The 25753-nt window shown below is 46.1% G+C and overlaps 1 protein-coding gene across 24 annotated transcripts in view; it reads right to left on the bottom strand.

The window, feature by feature from the left end:
- Positions 1-25753, bottom strand: part of kif1aa (kinesin family member 1Aa) — a 397377-nt gene that overhangs the window by 208198 nt on the left and 163426 nt on the right. For 12 of the 24 annotated variants that reach the window (XM_038816644.1, XM_038816646.1, XM_038816647.1 and 9 more), the window contains exons 14-17: positions 24446-24484; positions 9443-9654; positions 8553-8632; positions 5316-5391 (exon numbers count right to left, since the gene is read on the bottom strand). In XM_038816644.1, the coding sequence (XP_038672572.1) occupies positions 5316-5391; positions 8553-8632; positions 9443-9654; positions 24446-24484 (407 nt within the window). The remainder of the gene's footprint in view (positions 1-5315; positions 5392-8552; positions 8633-9442; positions 9655-24445; positions 24485-25753) is intronic. The other 12 variants (XM_038816653.1, XM_038816654.1, XM_038816656.1 and 9 more) reach the window with 3 other exon arrangements.

Here is a 25753-nt window from a genome sequence, read left to right as displayed (position 1 = left end):
ATGATAAATTGCCCTTATTGTCCAAAATTGCCCTTAGTGTTGGGTGGGGTTACTGGGTTCATGGGGATAGGGTGGAGGTGTTAACCTTGGGTAGGGTGCTCTTTCCAGGAGCCGGTGCAGACTCGATGGGCCGAATGGCCTCCTTCTGCACTGTAAATTCTATGTAATTCTATGTAACTTATGGGGTCAGAGGAGACGCAGACCGAGGACCTGAAGCGCAAGTGGGAGGACGAGCTAGGAGGAGAGATAGAGGATGGTCTATGGGCAGACGCGTTGAGTAGAGTCAATGAGCCCACATGTGCCAGGCTCAGCCTGATACAATTGAAGGTCGTTCACCGGGCTCACATGACAGTGGCCCGGATGAGCAGATTCTTTGGGGTGGAAGACAGGTGTTCAAAGTGTGCAGAAGGACCAGCGACCCATGTCCATATGTTCTGGACATGTCCGAAGCTTAGGGGATTTTGGCAGGGGTTTGCAGATGTCATGTCCACGGTGTTAAAAACAAGGGTGGCACCGAGTCCAGAGGTGGCGATTTTCGGGGTGTCGGAAGGTCCAGGAATCCAGGAGGAGAAAGAGGCCTGTTCAACGTTCCAGAGCAACATTCTGGCCTTTGCTTCCCTGGTACCCCGGCAACAGATACTCTTAGCTTGGAGGGATTCAAAGCCCCCGAAGTTGGAGACCTAGCTATCAGACATGACTAGCTTTCTCTGTTTGGAGAAAATCAAGTTCGCCATGAGGGGGTCAATGTTAGGTTCGCCCAGAGGTGACAACCGTTCGTCAACTTCTTTGTGGAAAATTAACTGTCAGCAGAAAGGGGAGGGAGGTTATTTTAGCTTAGAGTAGGGGGTTAATAAAGATGGGACCTGTAAGGGAGGAAGACGGCTTTTGCACTATGTTTATAGTTTCATATACAATGTTTATTTTGTTGCTGTTGTAATACCAAAACTACCTCAATAAAATGTTTATCACAAAAAAAGATGTTGCCCGACTTTATTTCCGACATAGAGCCTATAGTAATAATCAGGGCCTAGTTTTAAGGCCGATTAAATTGGATATGTTAAATTTTAAAATTGGGCACTTTAAAAACCACAGTCTGCAGAAGCCTGCAGAATCCGAATATACAGAACTCAGACAAGCTGCCGGGGCCTGTCTGAAGCAGTCCATGAATAAACCATCAATTAATTATCCTGCTGCTTGAGATTCACTGGCCTATTGTCCACAGTTCCTGATATCCCATCCCATCAAGCAATCATCGCTCCTCCCAGGGCGGGCTCAGGTACCTGGTCAACAGGTCATCAACTAGACCATTGGCACTGAGGCCCTGCCTCCTGAGACCAAGTGCAGGTGGAGAAAGGCCAAGTGCAGGTGGAGAAAAGAGGTGGGTGGGGATAGGGGGATAAAAAAATAGGCATTCCAGACATCTGGAGAAACAGGACTGGAAGCTAAGACTGGAAGCACAGACAGGGAGCAAACTACTCAAAGCAAAAGACTCGAAGCAAAGACTTGAAGCTTGGTGTGTGAGGTGACCTTGACCAGACCAGAAGGAAGGAAGGAAGCAACAGCCAGCAAGAAGCACCTTTACAAAGATGAACCAAAGGGATTCAGGGATTGGATCTGCAGCTTACCAAACCACCTTTACGGGTAGTATCATCAAATCCTGGGTGTTTCTTGTATGTAGAGTGGATAATTCATGGTTTAACTACATTTAATAAACTGTGCTGCATTATATCTGTGTCCTACTTTGTTCTACTCACAAATAAAGGCACCTGGGTAAACTTTAATTAAAGAGCTGGTTGAAGTATCTGAATTGGACAGATACAACAAGCCCAATTGTTAGTTGCCCTGTTGCTGTTCTGGTCTAGATTGGCTCACTCAGTAAGTGCAGGTAGAGATGGGTAAATGTGTTTGGGACATGGGGAACTGTGAGCTGTTGGAATGATCGATGCAGGTATCATCTCAAGGAATGCAACTGGTCAAGGATATAGATCGTCAGATGGAAGGATCGAGATTCTGGAGTCTTACTAGATTTACTTCTGGGGAAATCAAGTGAAAAACCCTTGGAAAACTTTCTCTCTGGTATTTAAATGAGTGCGCATGGACTTTGGAAGTGACAGATGACCGGCAATCTTTTTAATCCCATGATTTCTCATGATCTTAATTAAATTACATTTGAAGGGGAGAGTTGGCGAAGGGGGTTACGGGTAAACAATTGCAAGGGGAGAGGGAAATATGTGAGGGGGAGGCGGAAAAGAAAGGATGACTGTGAAAGAAGAAGAGAGAGGGAGAAATGGAGGAAGGATGGGAGAAGAGGGAGAATGAAGGGTGCACAGTGGTGCACTGGTTGGCATTGCTGCTTCAGGGCGCTGAGGACCCAGGTTCAATCTGGGTCCGGGGACACTACCTGCGTGGAGATAGCACATTTTCCTCGTGTCTGGGTGGGTCTCACCCCCACAACCCAAAGATGTGTAAGGAAGGTGGATTGGCTACGCTAAATTGCCTCTTAATTGGGGGAAAAAAAGAAGAGGGAGAATGGGATAGATAGAGGTGGTAGAGCTGGAAAAAGGAGAATGGATGGAATGAAGAGGAAGTGGAAGAGTGGGGTAGGGAAAAGATAGGTAGAAAGAGAGCAGAAAAGGGGGAATGAAGAGAAGGGAGGTCTAAAACTCCTTCCCAAAATATGACCTGAAGTTTATAAAATTTGTATTGCCGAGAATGTAAGAGCCATGAAGGTAAGAGCCATTAATGGAGGACTGTAACATTGTAAAATTAATCAGGAACAACCAATAGAATCAGGGATTTTATTTAACGAGTGACAGAACAAACCACACCAGAGGCAGCACAGCACAGGTCACACACACACGGTCACCCAGAACAAACCTCCTCGGGGGAAAATGCCCCCAGAGATTCCAGCAACATCTGAGCAGCTCTTCTGTCGACAATCTAACAGGAATAAAGTATCAGCGAATGTTCAGCAAGGGGCGGTGGGGTGGGGGGTGGGGGCTGGCTGGGGATAGGAATGGCCATAATCAGGATAGCACATAGCAAAAACCACAAGAACAAATAACATTGATTATCAAATGACAAAGCAGCAACAATTGCAGGAAGGCAGCCAACAGGAGTTATAATACATGTTATTTTACACACGCACTGACACATACGTGGACCCATGCTCACACAGACACATTCAAACGCACACGCAGAGGTACTGTTTAGATATACATAGTTTTAGAAAACTACACTTAATACTGAAATCGCCTGGCGAACTTCTTTGTGAGGATTCACTGCCGTATCTCTTGTAACCAAAGATGCTTTTTAACCATGGGAAAAAAGGACAACATCCACCTCCCAATAGGGAGACCAGACTGTTCACCTCTCCAGGTGCTGGGGTCTCTGCATCACTTGAACCCCCAAAATATCAGATGCGTTGGGATCTGATTGGCCAGAGGCTCTTTAGGGCTGGGCTTTCTGTTTCTCAGGGACGGAAGTCTCACTCTGATCCAATTAAGGACCCACCACCGTCCTCACCTCCCCAGTGTGTTAGGGCTGAGGGGCAGCCAGATTTTACGTTTGGTAAGGTGCTCACACAATGTTGTCTCACAAACATTTGCTAGCACTTGTATAAATCTCCTGGAGGTTTCAGAGTTTCTGACCATCCTTCTCCAAATGGCCAACATCAATCTAAAAGTATCTTTATTGTGTTGTAACCTATTGGGTAGAATTTACGGGGCTGGTATATGTGGGAATCCCACAAATTGCTAATTTTTCAAGTTAAGCGTGGTTTAATTGGTCGCACTCTTATCGCTTAAGCAGACAGTCATGGGGTCATGTCCTCCTCCAATACTTCACCACATGATTCAATGGATACTTTACTGAAGGACTACAGCACAGTTTTAAGTGTTGCCCTTAAAATCAACGTTAAATTGATATTCTGGGTGGATTTTCCTGAGAGTATGGAAGCTCAGGTTATTTCCCAACATTGCACTCACGACTTCTAAATGTCAAGGAACTCCCATCAGATTTTGGTCTCTAAGAAGGGGCCCGGTTTGCTGGGACAAACCTTGTAAATTGTTTTTAGACAATATAGCCCTCACCCTCTCACCAAACACCCAGCCTCCTCCATGCCCTTTCCACATCCCCGCATATCCCCCGTACCCCTCATATTGCTGTGTCCCGGCTATGCCCTTTCCACTTCCCATGGTCCTCCCAAACCCCTTCCATGTTTCAGTAAATAGCAACAACGACTACACTTCAAAAGGAATGCATTAGGTATGTGGCGTTTTGGGATGCTTCTAAGAGGCAGAGTAAGGTTCTACATAAATACACGGGGGTGCGTTATATGGATTTTATTACCAACCTCTACGACCTAAAGGTCAATCGGCATATAATCAAACAGGAAATCTGGCTGCTAACAGTGGTAATATACTGGGAGCAGCCGTAACTGGATCAGAGTGAGACTTCTGCTCCTGAGGAACAAGTAGACATGCACTTGGCCGGACGCACTGTGGTCTTAGCAGTGGCAGAAGTCAGTTGTGGCCATTACAGGAACTACAAGCAGCCCCCGTGAAGAAGTCACCCGGACTTCGGGTAAAGGCTTGAGATTTTGTACGGTCACAGCTGAGACACCCCAGAGAGGGGGTGGGCCTGAGGGACTGGATGAGGGAGTTAGGTTTGAGAGGTCGGGAGAGAGGGTGAAAGGGTGGGGGGGGGATCCATGTTAGGGATTGCCCCCCAATGAGGAGGTGTCCCCTCTCTGCCCAACAGAAGCCTGCCCTGTCAAAGGTGCCGGGCTGCCCACCTTTCTGCCTTACCCCATGGACCAAACAAATTGCAGTGAATTTGGAATGAGGGCCTTAGGTAGTAGTTAATTGTGATTTAAGGGCCTCAATAGGTATACGGTTGAACAGACTGCCTGAGGCCTAACCCGCCCCCCATTGTAATATGGGCCACAGACCAGGGGTGGGTGGGATAGTGGGAGGTTGGCCATCCGCTTTACTGTATATGCCCCCCCCGCCTTTAACCGCACCAGTGAGGGGAGGTGTAAAATTCACTCACGTGCCTTTTCATTTGCATATACCATTGGATTTCTCTTCATCCAAGTTGCAGAACATTGGCGTTCTTAATGGTCAGGCCACTGGCCTGATTTACATGTGAAAGCTCGGGTCAATCATTTGAATAAATATTGTAAAGTATAGACAGTGGCTCTAGATTACAACCATCGATTAACTCATCAGGAAAACAATATGCATTTACAACCATTTAGCAGCAGTGCATTTCCGATGTTGCAGCACACGTTTTGTTAATCAGGTCTAACTTGCCTTTTTAGGGGAGAAGACACCCAGTGTGCCACCATCTTCACGCATGGCCACACCCATCTCTGCAAGAAGAGCCTCTCTGTAACATTAATATAACGCAGTTAAGAATTTACTTCACAGCTGAGCGGAAAAAGGTTTAGTCCATTTGAATTCTCATTGAGAGAATGAATGGTGGGTGGTTGAGTGCGTTGGAATTCTGTACACAGGTAATCTTTTTGATTTCTTCTTGCGATGTGAGGATTGCTGGCCAAGCCAGCATTTCTAGCCCATCCTTCATTGCCCTGGCCTGGCCTATATGTGACTCCAGACCCACGTTAATGTTGTTGGCTCTTAACTGCGCTCTGAAATAGCCTAGTCAATCACTCAGGGCAAATAGGGATGGGCAATAGATGCTGCTTTTCCAATGACCCTCACATATCAAGAACAAATTTAAAAATTGCCAATGTACAGCTCCCCTCACCTCCCAACCAGCGGCTGAGAGCAACTTGCAGTCAACAGCACCCCAGCCCACCCCCACCCACCAAATGGGCAAAGCCCCACTATTGGGTCACCGAAGGCCCACTCCCTTCATGCCCCCCCCTTCCTTAGCCACCCCCCTCAATCTCCCACCCCCCATCCTTCATGACTCTGCCCCCTCTCAGACCCGGCCCCTTGGCAATTCCAACCAAGTCATGGTGCCAGGGGGCAGTGCTCTGTACCCGACCAACCAGGAGCCCAATGGCTACCAAGCCCCCTGGCATGCTCATCATGCCTAGTTTCCATTGATGGAGTCCAGTAGTGATTCCTGCTGGCCTCACGCTGCACCAATGAAGGCGGTGGATCCCAGGAGGCAGGCAACTTTGACTAAAACTCAGAAATAGATATTTAAATTAATTTACATTTTCATTTAAATATGTGAGTTCTGGGCTTGAACCAGGTTGCATCAGGTGCCATGAGACAGGAGCATTGTGCTCTGTTTGGTGCCCAGCGCGAACACCATTTAGGGGCTCTCCCGCTATTCTTCAGGAAGAGCGGGAGGTGCGGCAGGCACAATGCAAGAGGAGAATCGCCCTCCACCTCAAATTTTTTAAAAATTAATTAAGAAAATATAGGTAGTTTTATTGGATTTATATTTGTATTGGTAAACATCAGAAATAAGGGGTACAGTTCTCCCTGTCCCCGATCATCCAGGGCTCGAATGGCCTCCAAGCCCCCGGGCATATCCATCACGTCTATTCTCCATTTCTGGAGACCAGTTCTAATTCGCGAGGCCTGGCCAGTGTGGCCGGTAAATACCGGGAACCAGGTGACTGCAGCCTCAAATGGCCTGCACATATTTAAATGAGCCTATTGTCTCATTTGAATATGCTTATCCCATATGCTCAGTGAGGGCATGATCCAGATTGCGCTAGTAGTAGTTGGTGGGGTGCATCGTGTGTGGCTCGCCACCCGACACAAAACCCATTTTTGGTCTCTCCGCTGTGCACCCGACATAATGGGACCAATGCTGGGCACAATGCGGTTGGGAAAATCATGCCCAGGGTATAGTTTTAAGTGTGTTTAGAATTTAATGTTTCTGTGTCTGGAAGGGTAAAATCCATAGTTAGATTCGTGTTGGACAAAGGTGTTTGTATGTGTGGAGGTTGGTTGAAGTTCAAACTGTTTTCTGTTGTGTTTGGAGTGGGCTACAGTGTGAAGAATAAATAAACGGGCATAAGCATGTGGGTGTTTGCTTAGAAACTGGGGCTTAGTAAGGTAGAGAGCTTTTAAGTCTTAGTTTGAGCTGAATTGGTGGGCGGTTGAAGATTTGTAGTGAGATAGAAGGCAGCTCTCACAGTTCTGCTAAGGTGTCCATGAGTGTCACCCAGATGGCCTGGCCGGCACGGTGACACAGTGGTTAGAACTTCTGTCTCACGGCACCAGGGACCCGGGTTCAATTCTACCCTTGGGTGGCTGTCTGTGTGGTGTTCACACATTTTTCCCGTGTCTGTGTGGGTTTCCTCTGGGTGCTCCGCTTTCCTTTCACAGTCCAACGATGTGCAGTTTAGGTGGTTTGGCCATGCTACATTTTCCCTTAATGTCCAAAACGTGAGGTGGGGTTACTGGGGATAGGATTTGGGGGGAGGGGTGGGGGGGCCTAAATAGTGTGCTTTTTCGAAGGGCCGGTGCAGTCTCAATGGGCTGAATGGCCTTCTTCTTCACTGTAGTGATTCTATGATCTGGATGGTCCTGTCCTGATGTGGCTGCCATATCACTTTAAAGAAATCCACGCTGACAGAGCTCCATAAAAAGTTAGGAGCAGAATAAGGGGTTCAGCTCTTTAGAACTGAGATCAGGGGAAATTTCTATGCTCATTAGGTTGCGAATCTTTGGAACTTTCAAACCCAGCTATGCTCAGTTAATGTGCAGGATTTCCCACCCCCCTCCCCACACCAATGGCGCATGTTAGATTCCCCAGCTGGAGAACACGTTCTCTCTGCATTTACCTGGTCAAGTTCCTTATGAGTTTTATGCATTTCAATGAGATAATATATCATTCTTCTCAACCCCAGGGAATGTCAGCCTAGTCTACTCAAGTGCTCCAGGTGGACAGAATGGCCAACTCATGTCCCTGTGAAGTGAAAATTTTACTCTTTCTACATCAGATGGCCAATAACACAAAATTAACCTAACACTGAGTAAAAGTGATTTGGAAATGTATCCCAATGTTTCTGGCAGGCATTCACAAAAGCCTGTGGGTGGGATTCTCCGGTCACCGGGCAGACGAGGCCAGAGAATCCCACCCGAAGTCAATGGACTTCTCCATTGCCGGAATCTTGCCAGTGGCGTTCTTGTGGCGGGCGGTGCGGAAGATTCCAGCATGAATTCATATGGAGCACAGACCCGTGGTCATGATTCACTTTCCCTTTTGCAGGAGTGTGATGTGTAAGGTTAACAGTGATTTATCTAGTTACTAAAATAAAGGCGTTGTCGTGTAAATGCCCTAATCTCCATGGCAGTAGGACTTGGAGAAATACTTTGGATTTAAGGCCTGGTACAGAACACTGTCAAGTTTGGCACAACAACTGTCCCCTGAGCATGATCAACTAATTCAGCACAAATATGGGAATCGAACCGGAGCTTCTGGTCAACATGGTTTGTTTGTGCGTTGTCCATACCAACAAAGGAATCAAGAGTTGCACAGTGAAGCTCTCACAAGGTCTTGGATACAGACTCCCTTGTTATAACAGATTCTGGAGTGAGATTAAAGTCTTATTTTACCTCTCCATTCTTATGGCCTCTGTTCTGCGAAGTTTCTCCTCCCATGTTTCATTCAGCTCAGCAATGATCTTCTCTGTCTCCTGTTGACATGGTGCAGAGTTGTTCATGTACATCAGTGGAAGCTTTTTGAAAACTAACCTGAAAGAGCTGCTATCCGAAAGATAGGTGGGCAACATGTCTCATGCAACAAGCCCTAGAGAATTAACATTTAGTGTGGCCGCTGCTGGGAAACTCACTGCTATACTGAATTCACTGGGAGGAGAGACTCCTGTCCATTACGGCTAGCTTGCCTAAACGAAGTCTCGAGATGGTTTCCAGTTGAGTGGTTCAAAAGGAATGACGATTCACTTCATCAGCGGAGTTCTGGCATTTCCACTGACTCAGCCGTCGGCCTCCTCAAGGCCTACATGGGACACAGCATGACAGCCAAGGCAGTACTCTGGGCAGATTAACCTATGTGCAGTATGGTATCAGTAAAGATGCTGCACTGGGCAGGCTGATACTCGAGTGCCATGTCCTGGCTGTTTGAACACAGTGGAAAACGTTTCAGAAGCTGTTACGTAGGAAATCACAAGGTGAAGGCTCAAAGGGAAGCTGGAAATAACAATAGCTGCGGCATTTATCAGAGGCACCCATGAACGGGCTTTCAAGGGAAGCCAATCAATTGATTTCTTGTCACCAATAAAACAGACAGACTTGCTGCTTGCTGGCCTTTGGTTTTTGCCTTTGGTCTATTGGCTAAATGAGGAAACTTCACAAAATTTACATTTTCATCTTCTGTAACTATTATTCAAATCAACAATTTAATACATTCAATATGAACGTTGGCATTTCCAATTTTCCTTGTTTCCCCCCCCCCGCTCCTATTGTTACAGTCTGAGAGTGTTTACCTTCAGTCGTTCAATGGCTTCCTCGCTGCCGGGGGCAATCATGAGCCGGTCGTGCAGGCTGGACACGGACCCCGCTCGGCTGGACAGAGCAGAAAGCGACGGCGAGGGGCTCACTCCAACCACCATTCCGGACACTGTGGAGAAATTGTCAGCTCGTTGATTGACAGCTGCTATTCTGCGGTTACGATTATTATTCTCTAAATCGTTCACGTCTACGGAAGGAAGCGGGAGGGAGGGAGAGGAAGGGGAGAAAGAGAGACGGAAAAGGAAAGAAAGAAAAATGAAAGTCGGGCAAAATGAACTAAAACGGGGCGAGAAATATATGTTAGAAAGCAGACAGACACCATGAACGTGTGTAAAATGAATCAGTGCTTGAGGGGGGAGTCAGGTTGGTGACCCCAAGCGCTTAGGATGTGCTTACTGTTGGTGGGTTTTGATGATTTCTGACAACTTAGAATGGTCACTCATTGACACAGAAATTTTCTTTGGGAAGTCTCTGATCTACCTGGTAGGAGTAAAATACCAGAAGCCAAGTGCGGTGCTGAGGTCCCGTAGCAATCAGCTGGATGAACTTGTGAAATTTCAAATGCCCATTTACTTGGCGCTGCCTGCTGCGTTATCTTTGCCCACTCGCCCTGTGCTTTTTGCTCTCCGTTTGAATTATAATTCTGTCACAATTCAGATATTCTTCACCATGTGAGGTGGGCATCCTTTCCACTTCCCCACTGACCTCTCGCTGTCACCATAGCCGCACTGACACAATACCAATTGCATAGTGTGAGGGTAGCAGACCATGAAGGTGATAAGCCTGGAGGAGAAAGTGAGCACTGATGCTAACTCACCCACTTATGACTCGTCAAGGGGATCAGGGGTTATGAGGAGAAGGCAGGAGAATGGGGATGAGAAAATATCAGCCATGACTGAATGGCGGGGCAGACACGATGGGCCGAGTGACCTAATTCTGCTCCTATGTCTTATGGTCTTATGGTCAACCTCCCAAGAACCTGGCTATAGTTCTCAGGGAATCACAATGCAAGCAGCATCAGCAGCTGATTGGATCAACTGGATCAAGAAGGATTTTTCTAGAAGTGGTGTAGGGATCGTCATATAATCTTGGGCAGTGACCTAAAAACGTTTCTCTATTTCTGAAGCCACAAAAAGAAACAGTTGTCAGGTTGTCCTACGTGTGGTTGGATCCTCATAAATAATTATCCCCATTGGCAGCTTTCTGAATGCACCTGGGTGACAATTTGTTCTGGTGATCTTGAGACATAAGGACCAAGAAGATCCCAAGATTGACTTCCAAGATAGGCCCAAAACAACAGGCCAGAAACTCGGCACTGTACTTAAAGAGGGGTGCTGTGACAAAGTCTTGCACATACTATCAGGACAGCAATGAGTCACGTTGCCCTCGGTGGCCGCTGAATCCTCATTTTTCTTCCTTTACAAAAACATCGGTATTCTGAAAGATTATAAGGAGAGAATCCTTCACCAGGCATGAACAAAGAACCAAGCACTGGGAGCAACAAAGTTTTGGTTCCACTCCCCAGAGAACATAAGAAATAGGGGCAAGAATGGGCCAGAACGCTCGAGTCTGCTCTGCCTCCATTTAATGTGAAACTCTACTTTCCCGTCCCAACCCCTATTCCTTGCTTCCCTTAAAGAGCCCAAAAATATCCATTGATGGTTATGTTGAAAATTCCGAATGACTGAGCATCCAGTCTCCGGGAATTCCAAAAATTCAGAACCCTTTTAGTGAAAACATTTCTCCTTACCTCTGTCTAAAATTACTATTCCCTTATCCTCAAACTCTGACCCCCTGGTTCTACACTGTCCAGTCAGAGGAAATGCCCTCTCAGCCTCTCTCTGCCAAGCCCTCTCGACTCATGTTTCAATTAGATCACCTTTCATTCCCCTGAACCTCAGCCAGTACAGGCCCACTCTATTCAAGGACAACCTTTTTCCATAATGCTTCCTGCCCGAGGTAGCAGTGAGACTGTTGAACCCTCTACTTCACCAACTCCCATAGACGCTTTTAAACGCAAGTCACATATTTGTTCAGTTGGCAGCATAATTGCTTCAGAGTCAGATGGTTGTGGACTGACATCCCACTCCAGGACCTGAACACACTGGTCCCGCAATTCTCAAGGTCTCTGCCCAAAGGCAGGTCCTTGGTGCTGGTTTGCTGAACCATAGCCAGTGCTGCGATGGGTAGAGTGGAGAGGCAGGCCCAAGTCTACCTCAGTTGGAACAGGGGTTGGACCCCCTGCTGCTGGTGTTAATCTGATCCATATGCTATCCATCCAACAAACTAAGCTAACCGGCCTCCCCTCCTGAAATTCTAGGGGAATTAAATTATCTGCGACTGTAATTCCTGCAGAACTCTCAGTAAAAAGGTTCAAGCAGCGATCAAAGGCATTCCCCTGGAAACTGTGGTGTGAGGCAGGGGAAGAGTTGCTGACTCCTAAATAGAATATTGAAGGCCAAAACCTTGGCCAATATTTGAATGTAGTACAGAGAGAATGTTACATTATCAGAGGTGCTGGTTTAGCACAGGACTAAATCGCTGGCTTTGAAAGTAGACCAAGGCAGGCCAGCAGCACGGTTCAATTCCCATACTAGCCTCCCCGAACAGGTGCCGGAATGTGGCAACTAGGGGCTTTTCACAGTAACTTCATTTGATGCCTACTTGTGACAATAAGCGATTTTCATTTCACTTCAATTCGAGATATTAAACAAAGGCTTCATCTACCCGGTGATGCGATGTTGATTTTCAATTTGAAAGATTCTCCTGACCAACACTCCTCTCGACTGCTGCCACCTAACTTGCCATTCATTTGTTATATATGGGATCTTGCAGTGTCCAAATGGGTAGCTAAAGCTGCCGAATTAACAACAATTAAGTATTGGCTGGGGAGCACTTTGGGAGGTTCTGCGATGCGACACGGTGCTATACATTAGCACAGGTTCTTTCTCACCCATCAGTTTTTTGCTTATGTTTGAGAACACTGAGCCTATGTCTCATACCACTGCCCTTCCCCAGTCCCACAGTCCCCACACTCAACTCTCCATTTCCATGGGTGCACTGTGAGAGTCCATTTCCAATCTCTCCATATTTACAATGCAGGAGCTGTGTCCTCAACCCAAACAGCAGATTTGAGGGTCTCCCGTGCCACCAGCCTCTGTGTCTGTGGCCCTGCAGTGTTAGTGATAGCCAGAGTACAGTGTGATTCGTTAGATAGGAACCAGATGTCCTATCCAGCTTGCCTGAAAAACCCTGTAATATCAAAGTCCACCAACAGCAAAGCGACTGTGCTGTGTGTCAGTTGTGGCTGAGTGAGATTCAGTAAACATACATTGCGTTCTATGTAAACAATACTGACATTAGACACAGAGAGCAAGAAAGACAAAGGTGGAGCACACACACGCACACAGCAGGAGGGTGATGCACAGCAGAAGCATTGCAGTAGCATGTGAGGTGCAAGAGTGTGGTAACCCTCTCAGGAAAAGGCTCAATCCATGACCTGTGTTCTGTCCCTTGGTTTTTGAGCAGGGAAAGTGTTTGTTGGTCTTTAGTCATGGTTTGGTCCTGCAACCCTTCCAGATCTCGGTCTTCCAATTCCCTCCTAATTTTCATAGCCTCACCATTAGCAGCCATGCCTTCGGCTGCGAGACCCTAAACTCTGAAATTCCCGCACTAAACCTCTCTGGCTCTCAACCATTTTCCCTATTAAGTCATTCCTTGAAACCTACTTCCTTGACCAAGCTTTTAGCCACCTCTCCTCTCTTTGGCTCGGTATCAAATTGTGTTTGATTAAGCTCCTGCAAAATGCCTTGGGGCGTTTTATTATGTCAAAGGCGCTATATAAATGCAAGTTGCTGTTGTTGTCCTATTCATTTTATGTCACTGATTCTGATATATACTTTCACAACAATTTTTCAATGTACTTTGTCAGTACAATGCAGCAAACTGCTTGTAGATCCAAATCTTTGAACACTGATAACTGTCCAATGTATCTATTACTTTCAGGGTGTTTTTCCAAATAAAGAGCAGATTTAGAATAAACAGATCCTTTTTCTGCCTCAGCCAGAGTCAGTAGCTCAGGAGAGGAGCAATGAAAAGTACGAGAGAGAAAGGCAGGAGATCAAATTGCACACACTGGCTGGGGAATGAACGACAGAAAATTTCATTTATTGGGTGAATTGGTACTCGAGTTAAAAATCTGTGAACTTTATGTATGTCTAACAGCGCACTAACATGGGTGGATGTAAACAGAGTTATGTAGGAGGTCAGGGCCATAGGGCACAAGGCACACTTTGCAGTGGGAGAGTGGCCATTGCTCAAACCTGTAGTGGGGAACTGGCCATTGCTCAGGTCTGTAGCGGGGTAGCAGTGCAGAAGCCTGTCAGTTGCAGCATGGGAGAAAGCATCCCGAGAAGCCAGCGCAGTAATCTGGTCCACAACAGCAAGAGAAGACGTTAATTCATAGAATCATACAGCAGGGAGGAGGCCATTCAACTCATTTGCACCTAAGCCAGCTAGCCAACCATCCCTATGACCCTGCTCTTATCTCATAGAAGTGCAAATATTTCCTTTGATAGCTTTTTAAAATCTGTCATTTCTATGTTGTAATTCTGGCCCCGATAACTGTGGACCGTACACACGCAAACACACTCACGTACGATCACACATGTAATCACACACACACAATTGCACACACACGCACACACACACAAAACACACACACACACACACACTTAAGGCAACCAAAACCAGTACTCCCTGAGGGACAAAAGCGATAGAGAGTAAGATTAAGCAGAAAAGGGACGTGTACAATAGATATTACAATAGATACAATCTAAAACCGGTTGAATATAAAGATGTTAAAAAGGGAACCGAAAATAGAAATTAAGGGAGGGAAGGAGCGAGTCTGAGAAGAGACCAGCAGTCACCAATAGGGAATCCAAAAGTCTTCTACAAGTTTATGTAAAAGGGTAGTAAGAGGCGGTGAGGGGCGAATTAGGGAACAAAAAGAGATCTACGCATGGAGGCAGTGGCTGCAGCTGAGGTACTAAATGAGTACCTTGTATCTGTCATTAGACACACAATGCCCTCCGCTGCATGGCTGGCGAGCCATTGAAATCTCCACTCTCACTGGCAGCACTGGAAGATCCCACCAGTGCAAGAGGCTGGGATGCTCCTTAGTGAAAGAGGAGGTAATTGAGACACCGTACGGGCTAAAATTTGACAAAGTTGAAAGGCGGTAATTCAACAAATCCGGATGGGATGCTTCTGAGGAGATTGAGGGAAGTAAGGGAGAATATTGCAGAGGCATTGCGGCCATAATCTTCCAGTGCCTTTTATACACGGGGTGGGCGGGTCAACAGAGACTGCAACATCCAGCAACCAGTTTAACCTGGCTGGTGGGAAAGTGTTTTTAGAGAGGATAACTCTGTAGAAAATCAACAATCACCTGGACAACTGAGAATTAATTAAGGAAGACCAGCACAGATTTCTCAAAGACAAACAACTTGACTGAGTTTTTTTGATGAAGTAACCGAGAGGCTTGATGAGAATAATGGGGTTGATACTGTGTACATGGATGTCCTAAGGGTGCATAATAAATGCCACATAATTGCCAACAAAGTTGAACCCCATTAGTCACACGGGGCAGTGGCAGCATGGTTCGGAAGGTGGCTGAGTAATAGGAAACACAGGTGGGGAATGGTTGCTTTTCAGACTGGAGGAATGAGTCCAGTGGCGTTCCTTATGGACTGGACTAGGACAATTATTGATGGCCAAAACTTGGGTTTGCTGGGCACAGTCTCAAAACTTTCAGAGAACGTCAAATCTGCAAGTGCTGTGAACTGTGAGGAGGATAGGCTTCAATAGGACACAGACAGGCTGGTAAGCTGGGCAGACACGTGACAGATGAAATTTAATGCAGAGAAGTGTGAAGAGATCCATTTTGGTAGGAAGAATGAGAAGAGCAATCTAAACTAAACTAGATCATTCTAAAAGCGGTGCAGGAACTGAAGAACCTGGGAGTATATGAGCACAAATCTTTGAAGGTAGCCGGGCAGGTTGAGAAAGTTGTAATAAGGCTACAGGATCCTGGGCTTTATAAATAGAGGCATAGAGAAGGAAGGAAAGTAGGCCTAGAGTGCTACTCAGCACCGAGTGCTAGCTGCATAGAGTGGATGTCGGACGTTCAGGTAAGTGTGGGAGTTTGGAAATGAGTGGAAGGGAGGTATTGCTGTCTCTTGTTTCCTTCACACCGTCCACAGGTCAGTGTGGGCAAGAGCAGACTAAGGCCAGAGAGCTGGGATGATAAGTTGCAGAAATCCTACATCGAATGAATAGGCCTGTCTGATATCATAGGTAAGTGATTGGTACCTTTTCTGACTTGTTTTGAGATTGAAGGCTAGGTAGGAAAAACATACAGACTAAAAATTAAAGATCAGTAGGAAAATTAAAAACAAATTGAAAATCTAATTAAATAAATTAGGGGTGGAAAGCCAGGCAATGTGTTGTAGCTGCAGCATGTGGGAGATGGTGGACCCCGTTGTGGTTCACAGCGAGCACGTCTGTAGCAACTGTTGGTTGCTCGAGGAACTTCAGCTCAGAGTTATGAGTTGGAGTCTGAGCTTTAGATATTGCAACACATCAGGGAGGCGGACGGTTACCTGGACGCTGTGTTTCAGGAGGCAGTTGCACCCCTTACATTAACTACCTTGAATTCGGCCAGTGGTCAGGAACAGGAAGGTCTGATTTCAAGTGAGGCAGGTAGAAGAATCCAAGAGGTAGCACTACAGGAGACCCAGCCCCTATCATTGTCCAACAGGTTCAAGATTCTTATTCCCTGTGTGGACAATGGGGGCAGTGGAGAAGATATGCCAACTGACCACAGCACCTTGGTACAGAGAGGCATTCAAGTGAAGAGAGAAAAAAATAAATATAGTCGTAGTTAGGGATAGCATAGTTAGGGGCATAGACACTGTTCACTGTAGCCAAGATTGAAAGACCCGAAGGCTGCACTGCCTGCCTAGTGCCAGGGTTAAGCATATCTCACGTGGTCCATGGAGGTACAAACAATATAGGTAGAACAAGGAAAGAGGTTCTGCGGAGATAGTTTGAGCAGTGAGGTGCTAAATTAAGGTAATAATCTCTGTATCATTATCTGAGCCACAAGCTAATTGGCATAGGGTCAATAAGATTAACAAGGTAAATGCATGGTTCAAAGATTGGTGTGTGAGAAATGGGACAGGGAAAGAAGGAGCTATTCAATTGGGACTGTCTTCAACTGAATCATGCTAGGACCAGCATCCTGACAAATCAAATAACTCGGGCTGCAGATAGTAGCGGGAGTGGGGTGGGGGGGGTGTTCAGTTGCATGGCTATTTTAAAAAGCAAAGTATAATGAAAAGGTCGGAGTGCAGGTTAATGATAAGGTTAATTGTTATCAGATAATGAAAGGAAGGGACAGAGCGTGTGAACGTCATATTACACCAGGGAATCGTACAAGAATAGGTAAACTTAATAATAGGACCAACTTAAAGGCTTTGTATCTATAAGACCATAAGACAATAAGACATAGGAGCAGAATTAGGCCACTTGGCCCATCGAGTCTGCTCCACCATTCAATCATGGCTGATATTGGGCAGCACGGTGGCGCAGTGGTTAGTGCTGCTGCCTCACAGCGCCGAGGTCCCAGATTCAATCCCGGCTCTGGGTCACTGTCCATGTGGACTTTGCACATTCGCCCTGTGTTTGCGTGGGTTTCGTCCCCACAACCCAAAAAGATGTGTAGGTAGGTGAATTGGCCACACTAAATTGCCCCTTAATTGGAAAAAATGAATTGGGTGCTCTAAATTTATTTTTAAAAATCATAGCTGATGTTTTTCATCCCCATTCTCCTGCCTTCTCCCCATAACCCCTGATACCCTTATTAATCAAGAACCTATCTATCTCTGTCTTAAAGACACTCAGTGAATTGGCATCCACAGCCTTATGCGGCAAAGCGTCCCACAGATTCACTACCGTCTGACTGAAGAAATTCCTCCTCATCTCTGTTTTAAAGGATCGTCCCTTTAGTCTGAGATGGTATCCTCTGGCTCTAGTTTTTCCTACAAGTGGAAACATCCTCTCCACATCCACTCTATCCAGGCCTCGCAGTATCCTGTAAGGTTGAATAAGATCCCCCCCTCATCCTTCTAAACTCCAACGAGTACAGACCCAGAGTTCTCAAACGTTCCTCATATGACAAGTTCTTCATTCCAGGGATCATTCTCCTGAACCTCCTCTGGACCGTTTCCAAGGCCAGAACATCCTTCCTTAGATATAGGGCTCAAAATTGCTCACAATACTCCAAATGGGGTCTGACCAGAGCCTTATACAACCTCAGAAGTACATCCCTGGTCTTGTATTCTAGCCCTCTTGGCATGAATGCTAACATTACATTTGCGTTCTTAACTGCCGACTGAACCTGCACATTAACCTTAAGAGAATCGTGAACAAGGACTCCCAAATCCCTTTGTGCTTCTGCTTTCTGAAGCATTTCCCCATTTGGAAAATAGTCTATGCCTAGATTCCTCCTTCCAAAGTGCACAACTTCACACTTTTCCACATTGTATTTCATTTGCCACTTCATTGCCCATTCTCCTAGCTTGTCAAAGTCCTTCTGCAGTCCCCTTGCTTCCTCAATACTACCTGTCCCTCTACAGATCTTTGTATCATCTGCAAACTTAGCAACAGTGCCTTCCTGTACCAGCCTCCCCGAACAGGCGCTGGAATGTGGCAACTAGAGGCTTTTCACAGTAACTTCATTTGAAGCCTACTTGTGACAATAAGCGATTTTCATTTCATTTTGCAGTACATTAATTCTTTCAGATCATTAATGCATATTGTAAAAAGTTGTGGTCCCAGCACAGATCCCTGAGGCACACCACTAATCACAGGCTGCCATCCTGAAAAAGACCCCTTTATCCCCACTCTCTGCCTTCTGCCAGTCAGCCAATCCTCTATCCATGCCAGGATCTCACTCTGAACACCATGAGCTCTTAACTTATTTCACAGTCTCCTATGCGGCACCTTGTCAAAGGCCTTCTGGAAATCTAAATAAATCACGTCCACTGGTTCTCCTTTGTGTAACTTGCTTGTTACCTCCTCAAAGAACTCTAACAGATTTGTCAGACACAACCTCCCTTTGACAAAGCAGTGCTGACTCAGTCCTATTTTATAATGCTCTTCCAAGTGCTTCGCGATGTCATCTTTAATAACAGACACTAAAATCTAACCAATGACCGAAGTCAGGCTAACCGGCCTATAATTTCCCGACTTCTACCTCCCTCCCTTCTTAACCAGTGGTGTTACATTAGCCACCTTCCAGTCCTCTGGGACCCTTCCTGCCTCCAGTGATTCCTGAAAGATCATCACTAATGCCTCCACAATTTCCTCAGCTATCTCTTTAGACACTGGGGTGTAGTCCATCCGGTCCAGGTGACTTTTCAGTTTCCCCAGAACCTTCTCCTTAGTAATGGTCACTGCACTCACCTCTGCCCCCTGGTTCTCCTGGAGCTCGGGCATCCCACTGGTGTCTTCCACCATGAAGACACCAGTGGGATGTGAATGTGTTTAGCTTTTGGAATAACATTAATTAATTAACAGCCAAATAAAGTCAATGGCATATGATTTAGTGGTGATTACGGAAACATGGTTACAAGGAGACCAGTTCTGGGAGTGGAATATCCAAGGGTACTCAGTGTTTTGGAAGGATAGGCAGAAAGGAAAAGGAGGTTGTGTAGCTTTGTTAGTAAAGGAAGGAATCAATGCTACAATGAGAAATTACATTGGCCCTGGAGATCAAGACGTAGAATCCGTCTGTGTAGAAATAGTAAGGGAACGATATCCCTGGTGGGAATAATCTAAAGGTCCCCTGATAGTAGTTCCACAGTAGGACACTGGAAGCACTGGGGGCTTGTAAGAGAAGTACGACAATAATCATGGATGATTTGGATATGCACATAGACTGGATTCATCAAATTGGCAAAGGTAGCCTCAAGGGGGAGTTCATAACGTGCATTAGAGATTGTTTCTTGGAACACTATATTGTCGAATCAACCAGGGAGCAGGCTGTTTAGGGTTTAGTATTGTGCAATGAGATGGGATTCATTAATGATCTTGTAGTAAAGGATCCTCTCGGAAAGAGTGAATATTGCATGACTGAATTTAAAATTCATTTTGAAGGCAATAAACTTGAGTCCCACACTCATGTTCCAATGTTTAACCAAGGTAATTGTATACGCATAAGGAAAAATTTGGCTCTATTGGATTTGGCAGAAAGACTAAAAGGCAGGACAGTTGGTAAACGGTGGTAGACATTTAAGGAGATAAAAAATTCCTCCCAACTAAAATATATTCCAAGTAGGAAGAAACATTGTAAGAGGGAGAAAATACATCCATAGCTAAGCAAGGAGGATAAAGATAACATAAAGATAAAAACTAAGGCTTATCATATTACAAATATTAGTGACAGGCTGGAGGATTAGGAAACATTTAAAGACCAATGCAGGGTTACTAAAAAAGTAATTAAAAGATCAAAGGTAAATTATGAAGGGAACCTAGCACACAATATAAAACAGGATGGCAAAAGATTCTATAAGTATATAAAAAGGAAGAGTAGCTAAAGTCAATGTTCGTCCCTTAGAGGACGATACTAGGGGGTTAATAATGGGGAACACAGAAATACTATATCAATATTGTGTCTCACGGTTCATGGTGGAGGACACTATAACCATACCAATAGTAACACGCACACACACACACCAGGCATAGAGACACACACACACACACACACACACAAACATACCAGATATAGAGAGACACACAAACGCATCAGATATAGACACACACACAAACGCACAAGGTATAGAGACACACATACGCACACAAACACACCAGATATGGGGCTGGTTTAGCTCACTAGGCTAAATCGCTGGCTTTTCAAGCAGGCCAGCAGCACGGTTCGATTCCCGTACCAGCCACCCCGGACAGGCGCCGGAATGTGGTGACTGGGGGCTTTTCACAGTAACTTCATTGAAGCCTACTCGTGACAGAAGTGATTTTCATTTTTCATTTTCATATAGAGAGGCACATGCACAAACACACCAGGTATAGAGACACAAACCACACACCAGGTAAAGAGACAGACACACACACCAGATATAGAGACACACAAACACACCAGGTATAGAGGAACATATACACACACACACACAATGCCCATTGCCTACAAGAGAGGATCTAATCATCGTCCCATGACATTCAATGGCATTAGCATTACTGATTTCCCCGCAACCAATATCCTGGGGGTTACCATTGATCAGAAACTGAACTGGACTAGCCATATTGGTAATTATCCATTTTGGTAAGAATAACAGCAAACGGGATTTTAATTTAAATGATAAAATATTAAAACATGCTGCTGTGCAGAGAGACCTGGGTGTGCTAGTGCATGAGTCGCAAAAAGTTGGTTTACAGGTGCAACAGGTGATTAAAAAGGCAAATGGAATTTTGTCCTTCATTGCTAGAGGGATGGAGTTTAAGACTAGGGAGGTTATGCTGCAATTGTATAAGGTGTTAGTGAGGCCACACCTGGAGTATTGTGTTCAGTTTTGGTCTCCTTACTTGAGAAAGGACGTACTGGCACTGGAGGGTGTGCAGAGGAGATTCACGAGGTTAATCCCAGAGCTGAAGGGGTTGGATTACGAGGAGAGGTTGAGTAGACTGGGACTGTACTCTTTGGAATTTAGAAGGATGAGGGGGGATCTTATAGAAACATAAAATTATGAAGGGAATAGATAGGATAGATGCGGCAGATTGTTTCCACTGGCGGGTGAAAGCAGAACTAGGGGGCATAGCCTCAAAATAAGGGGAAGTAGATTTAGGACCGAGTTTAGGAGGAACTTCTTCACCCAAAGGGTTGTGAATCTATGGAATTCATTGCCCAGTGAAGCAGTAGAGGCTCCGTCATTGAATATTTTAAAGATTAAAAATAGACAGTTTTTGAAGAATAAAGGGATGTTCGGGCCGGAAGTGGAGCTGAGTCCACAAAAGATCAGCCATGATCTCATTGAATGGCGGAGCAGGCTCGAGGGGCCAGATGGCCTACTCCTGCTCCTAGTTCTTATGTTCTTATATTAATACTGTGGCAGGGCAAAGGCTAAGAATCCTATAGAGAGAAATTGACCTCTTCACCCCCGCCCCCTCCCAAAACCTGTTCACCATCTACAAGGCACAAGTCAGGAATGTAATGGAATACTTTCCACTTGCCTGGATGAGTGCAGCTCCAACAAAACTCAAGAAGCTCAACACCATCCAGGACAAAGCAGCCCGCTTGATTGCTCCCCCTTCCACAAACATTCAAACACTCCACCACCGATGAACAGTGACAGTCGTGTGTACTATTTACAAGATGCACTGCAGGAACTCGCCAAGGTTCCTTAGACAGCACCTTCCAAACCCACGATCACTAACATCCAGAAGGACAAGAGCAGCAGATACCTGGGAAACCCACCACCTGGAGGTTACACTCCAAGTCACTCACCACCCTGACTTGGGAATATATTGCTGCTCCTTCACGGTCGCTGGGGCAAAATCCTGGAACTCCCTAACAGCAAACCTGTACCTACACCTCAGAGACTGCAGCGATTCAAGAAGGTAACTCAACACCACCTTCTGAAGGGCAACTAGGGATGGGCAATAAATGCTGGCGTAACCAACGATGCCCACATCCCGTAAAATGAATTTTAAAAAACACAAACACACATGGAGACACACACACACCAGGTATTGAAAGATACACACACACCAGGTATAGAAAGATACACACACACCAGGTATAGAAAGATACACACACACCAGGTATAGAAAGATACACACACACCAGGTATAGAAAGATACACACACACCAGGTATAGAAAGAAACACACACACCAGGTATAGAAAGATACACACACACCAGGTATAGAAAGATACACACACACCAGGTATAGAAAGATACACACACACCAGGTATAGAAAGATACACACACACCACGTATAGAAAGATACACACATTTACACGCACACACACACATGGTATAGAAAGATACACACACACACCAGGTATAGAAAGATACACACACACCAAGTATAGAAGACACACACACCAGGTATAGAAGACACACCACACAAGCACATACACACCAGGTATAGAAAGACACATACACACACCAGGTATAGAGAGACACACACAAACCAGATATAGAGACGCACACACACCAGGTATAGAAAGGCACACATTCACCCACCATACATTGGAGAGAGACACACACACAAACACACCAGATATAGAGACATATACACACAAACACACCAGGTATTGAGAGAGACACACACCAGGTATAGAGGGACACACAGACACAAACAAACACACCAGGTATAGAAACACGTACACAAATACACACACACCAGGGCCGGGATTCTCCGACCCCCCACCGGGTCGGAGAATCGCCGGGGGCCGGCGTCAATCCCGCCCCCGCCGTGTCCCGAAATCTCCGGCACCGGAGATTCGGCAGGGGCGGGAATCGTGCCACACCGGTCGACGGCCCCACCCGGCGATTCTCCGGCCCACGATGGGCTGATGTCCCGCCGCTGTCATGCTTCTCCCGCCGGTGTGGATCAAACCACCTACCTTACCGGCGGGAGCAGGCGGCGCGGACTGGCTCTGGGGTCCTGGGGGTGGTATGGGATGATCTGGCCCCGGGGGGTGCCCCCATGGTGGCCCAGCCTGCGATCGGGGCCCACTGATCGGCAGGCGGGCCTGTGCCGTGGTGGCACTCTTTAACTTGCGCCTTCGCCATAGTCTTCACCATGGCGGAGGCGGAAGTGACCCCCTCCCCTGCGCATGTGCGGGGATGACATCAGCAGCCGCTGACGCTCCGGCGCATGCGCGGACTTCCGCCAGCCGGTGAAGTCCCTTCGACCCCGGCTGGCGTGGCGCCAAAGGCCTTCCACGCCAGCCGACGGAGCACCAACCACTCCGGCGCGGGCCTAGCCCCTCAATGTTGGGCTTGGCCCCTAAAGGTGCGGAGACTTCCGGGACCCCCCGCATCGCCGGGTAGAGGAGAATCCCGGCCCAGGTATAGAAAGACACACACAAACACAGCAGGTATAGAAAGACACACACACACACACAAACATGGCAGGTATAGAAAGACACACACAAACACACCAGGTATAGAAAGACACATCCACATACACACATCAGGTATAGAAAGATACACACACACACCAGGTATAGGGACACACACACACTAGGTATAGAGAGACACACACACACACATCAGGTATAGAGACACACACACACCAGGTATAGACACATACACACTAGGTATAGAGAGACACACACACACACATCAGGTATAGAAAGATACACACACACACACACACCAGGTATAGACACACACACACACCAGGTATAGAGACACACACACACCAGGTATAGAGAGACACACACACACACCAGGTATAGACACACACACACACCAGGTATAGACACACACACACACCAGGTATAGAGACACACACACATCAGGTATAGAGACACACACACACACACCAGGTATAGAGAGACACACACAATCACACCAGGTATAGAGAGACACAAACACATCAGGTATAGAAACAAGCACACACACACCTCAACAGAAGTAATTCAGCCAGGGCTCTGGCTCCTAATTGCAACATTGAGCCCCTTACTGGAAATGGGGAAATTAACCAATGTTGCGCCCGTATGTGGGCCTTTTGGCCATCGCCCTTAACAATGACAATTGAACCTAGGGAAATAGGATGAAAGGTCTCTTTATCTCATGCTGCTTTGTGAGGGTGGTTGTGTGTGTGTGCATGTGCGCATGAGGAAAGCATCACAAGCTGCTACTGTGCTACGCCAACTATTTACACACATTTTCTTCCGCTTCTTTTGACATCAGGCACCGGAGTCACTGAGAGATCAGAGAAAGGAAACAAGGGTGAGAGGTCAGAGTACAGAAAACAGCTTGACAAACACATCCACAGAAAGAAGGGAACAACTTGCGTTTGCTTTTATAAAACAGAATACAGAGAGTAAATTGGCTCGGAGGAAACACTGAAGAGATGGAAAAAGGTTTGAAGAAACTGCAGGAAGAGGTAGGGGATAGGAAAAGAGGTCATGACAACACGCAACAAAACACGGTTAAAAAAAACACTCCCTCCCATCTCACATTAATATTGACTTGACCATGTGCGTGATAACGAGTCCTTTTGTTGCTATGGCAATTACATCATAAATGTGTTTGCAAAGACTCTGCTAAGTGTTTTTTCCACAAATTCGAAGCACGTTAGTTGCAAATAGGAACCAGGGGTAGGAATCTTTCACCCTCTGGTTTTCAATTCATTTTGATTTAGCAGGAATGAGTTTGGTGCTCATTTAATATGTATTGGCCCTGTTTTTAAATGAACCCTTGGCTAAGATTTTCTTGAGCTGCATGTTGTGTCAGGTTTATGGGTAGGAGTGGGGGGCATCCTTCAATGTGGATCAGCCAGGAATTAGGGAGACAGAATTCTCGGATTTCCTTCCCATACGAGAGTGAACCCCGGGCACTGTCTTCAGCCCTACTCGTGGCTCGCCATTATTTTCAATCTGAGGACCATGTTCTGAGCATTTGTTATCTTCCACGTAATGTGAGACTGGAAAGTAGCGCATGCACCAAAAGGTCACATTAAAACGTTAATATTAAACATCACTCATCAAAGGATGGATTTTGGCTACCAAGGCCAAGTCAAGAAATTTTATCGAATCCGTCTGGGTAGGCAGTACCCTGAATCTTCTGATTTTCAATCCAGGGAGGGAGGAGTTGCAAATGGGGGTTTATAGGATGGAATTGGGCCTGCTGACCCGATAAAACAAATTGTAACCAGCCACGGCTGTCAAGGCAGGCTGGTCAAAAGGCCCGCCTCATGGTTCCAGTCGTTTCCAAAGATGTTAATCCCTCTAGCCCTCATCCCGGACCCCCACCACCCCCTTGTCAGAAATTTGTAACAATATAATACAGCTCTACCCCTATGTGCCTGAGAGTGAAAAAAAAAACTCCCAATAATGGAACACATTCACAACTGCTAAATCTCCTCAAGTGGTTAATCTGGTTAATAGCAAATATCTATTTGGACCCAACACCAAAGATAGCTCATCCTTTCATAGATTCTTTAAACTGTGAATCAAATTGTGAACTCAG

This window comes from Scyliorhinus canicula, chromosome 13, assembly GCF_902713615.1.
Source record: "Scyliorhinus canicula chromosome 13, sScyCan1.1, whole genome shotgun sequence".
In the NCBI taxonomy this organism is placed as follows: Eukaryota; Metazoa; Chordata; class Chondrichthyes; order Carcharhiniformes; family Scyliorhinidae; genus Scyliorhinus; species Scyliorhinus canicula.
The sequence above is the reverse complement of the archived record's forward strand: the minus strand, read 5'-3'. Positions and strand labels throughout refer to the sequence as shown.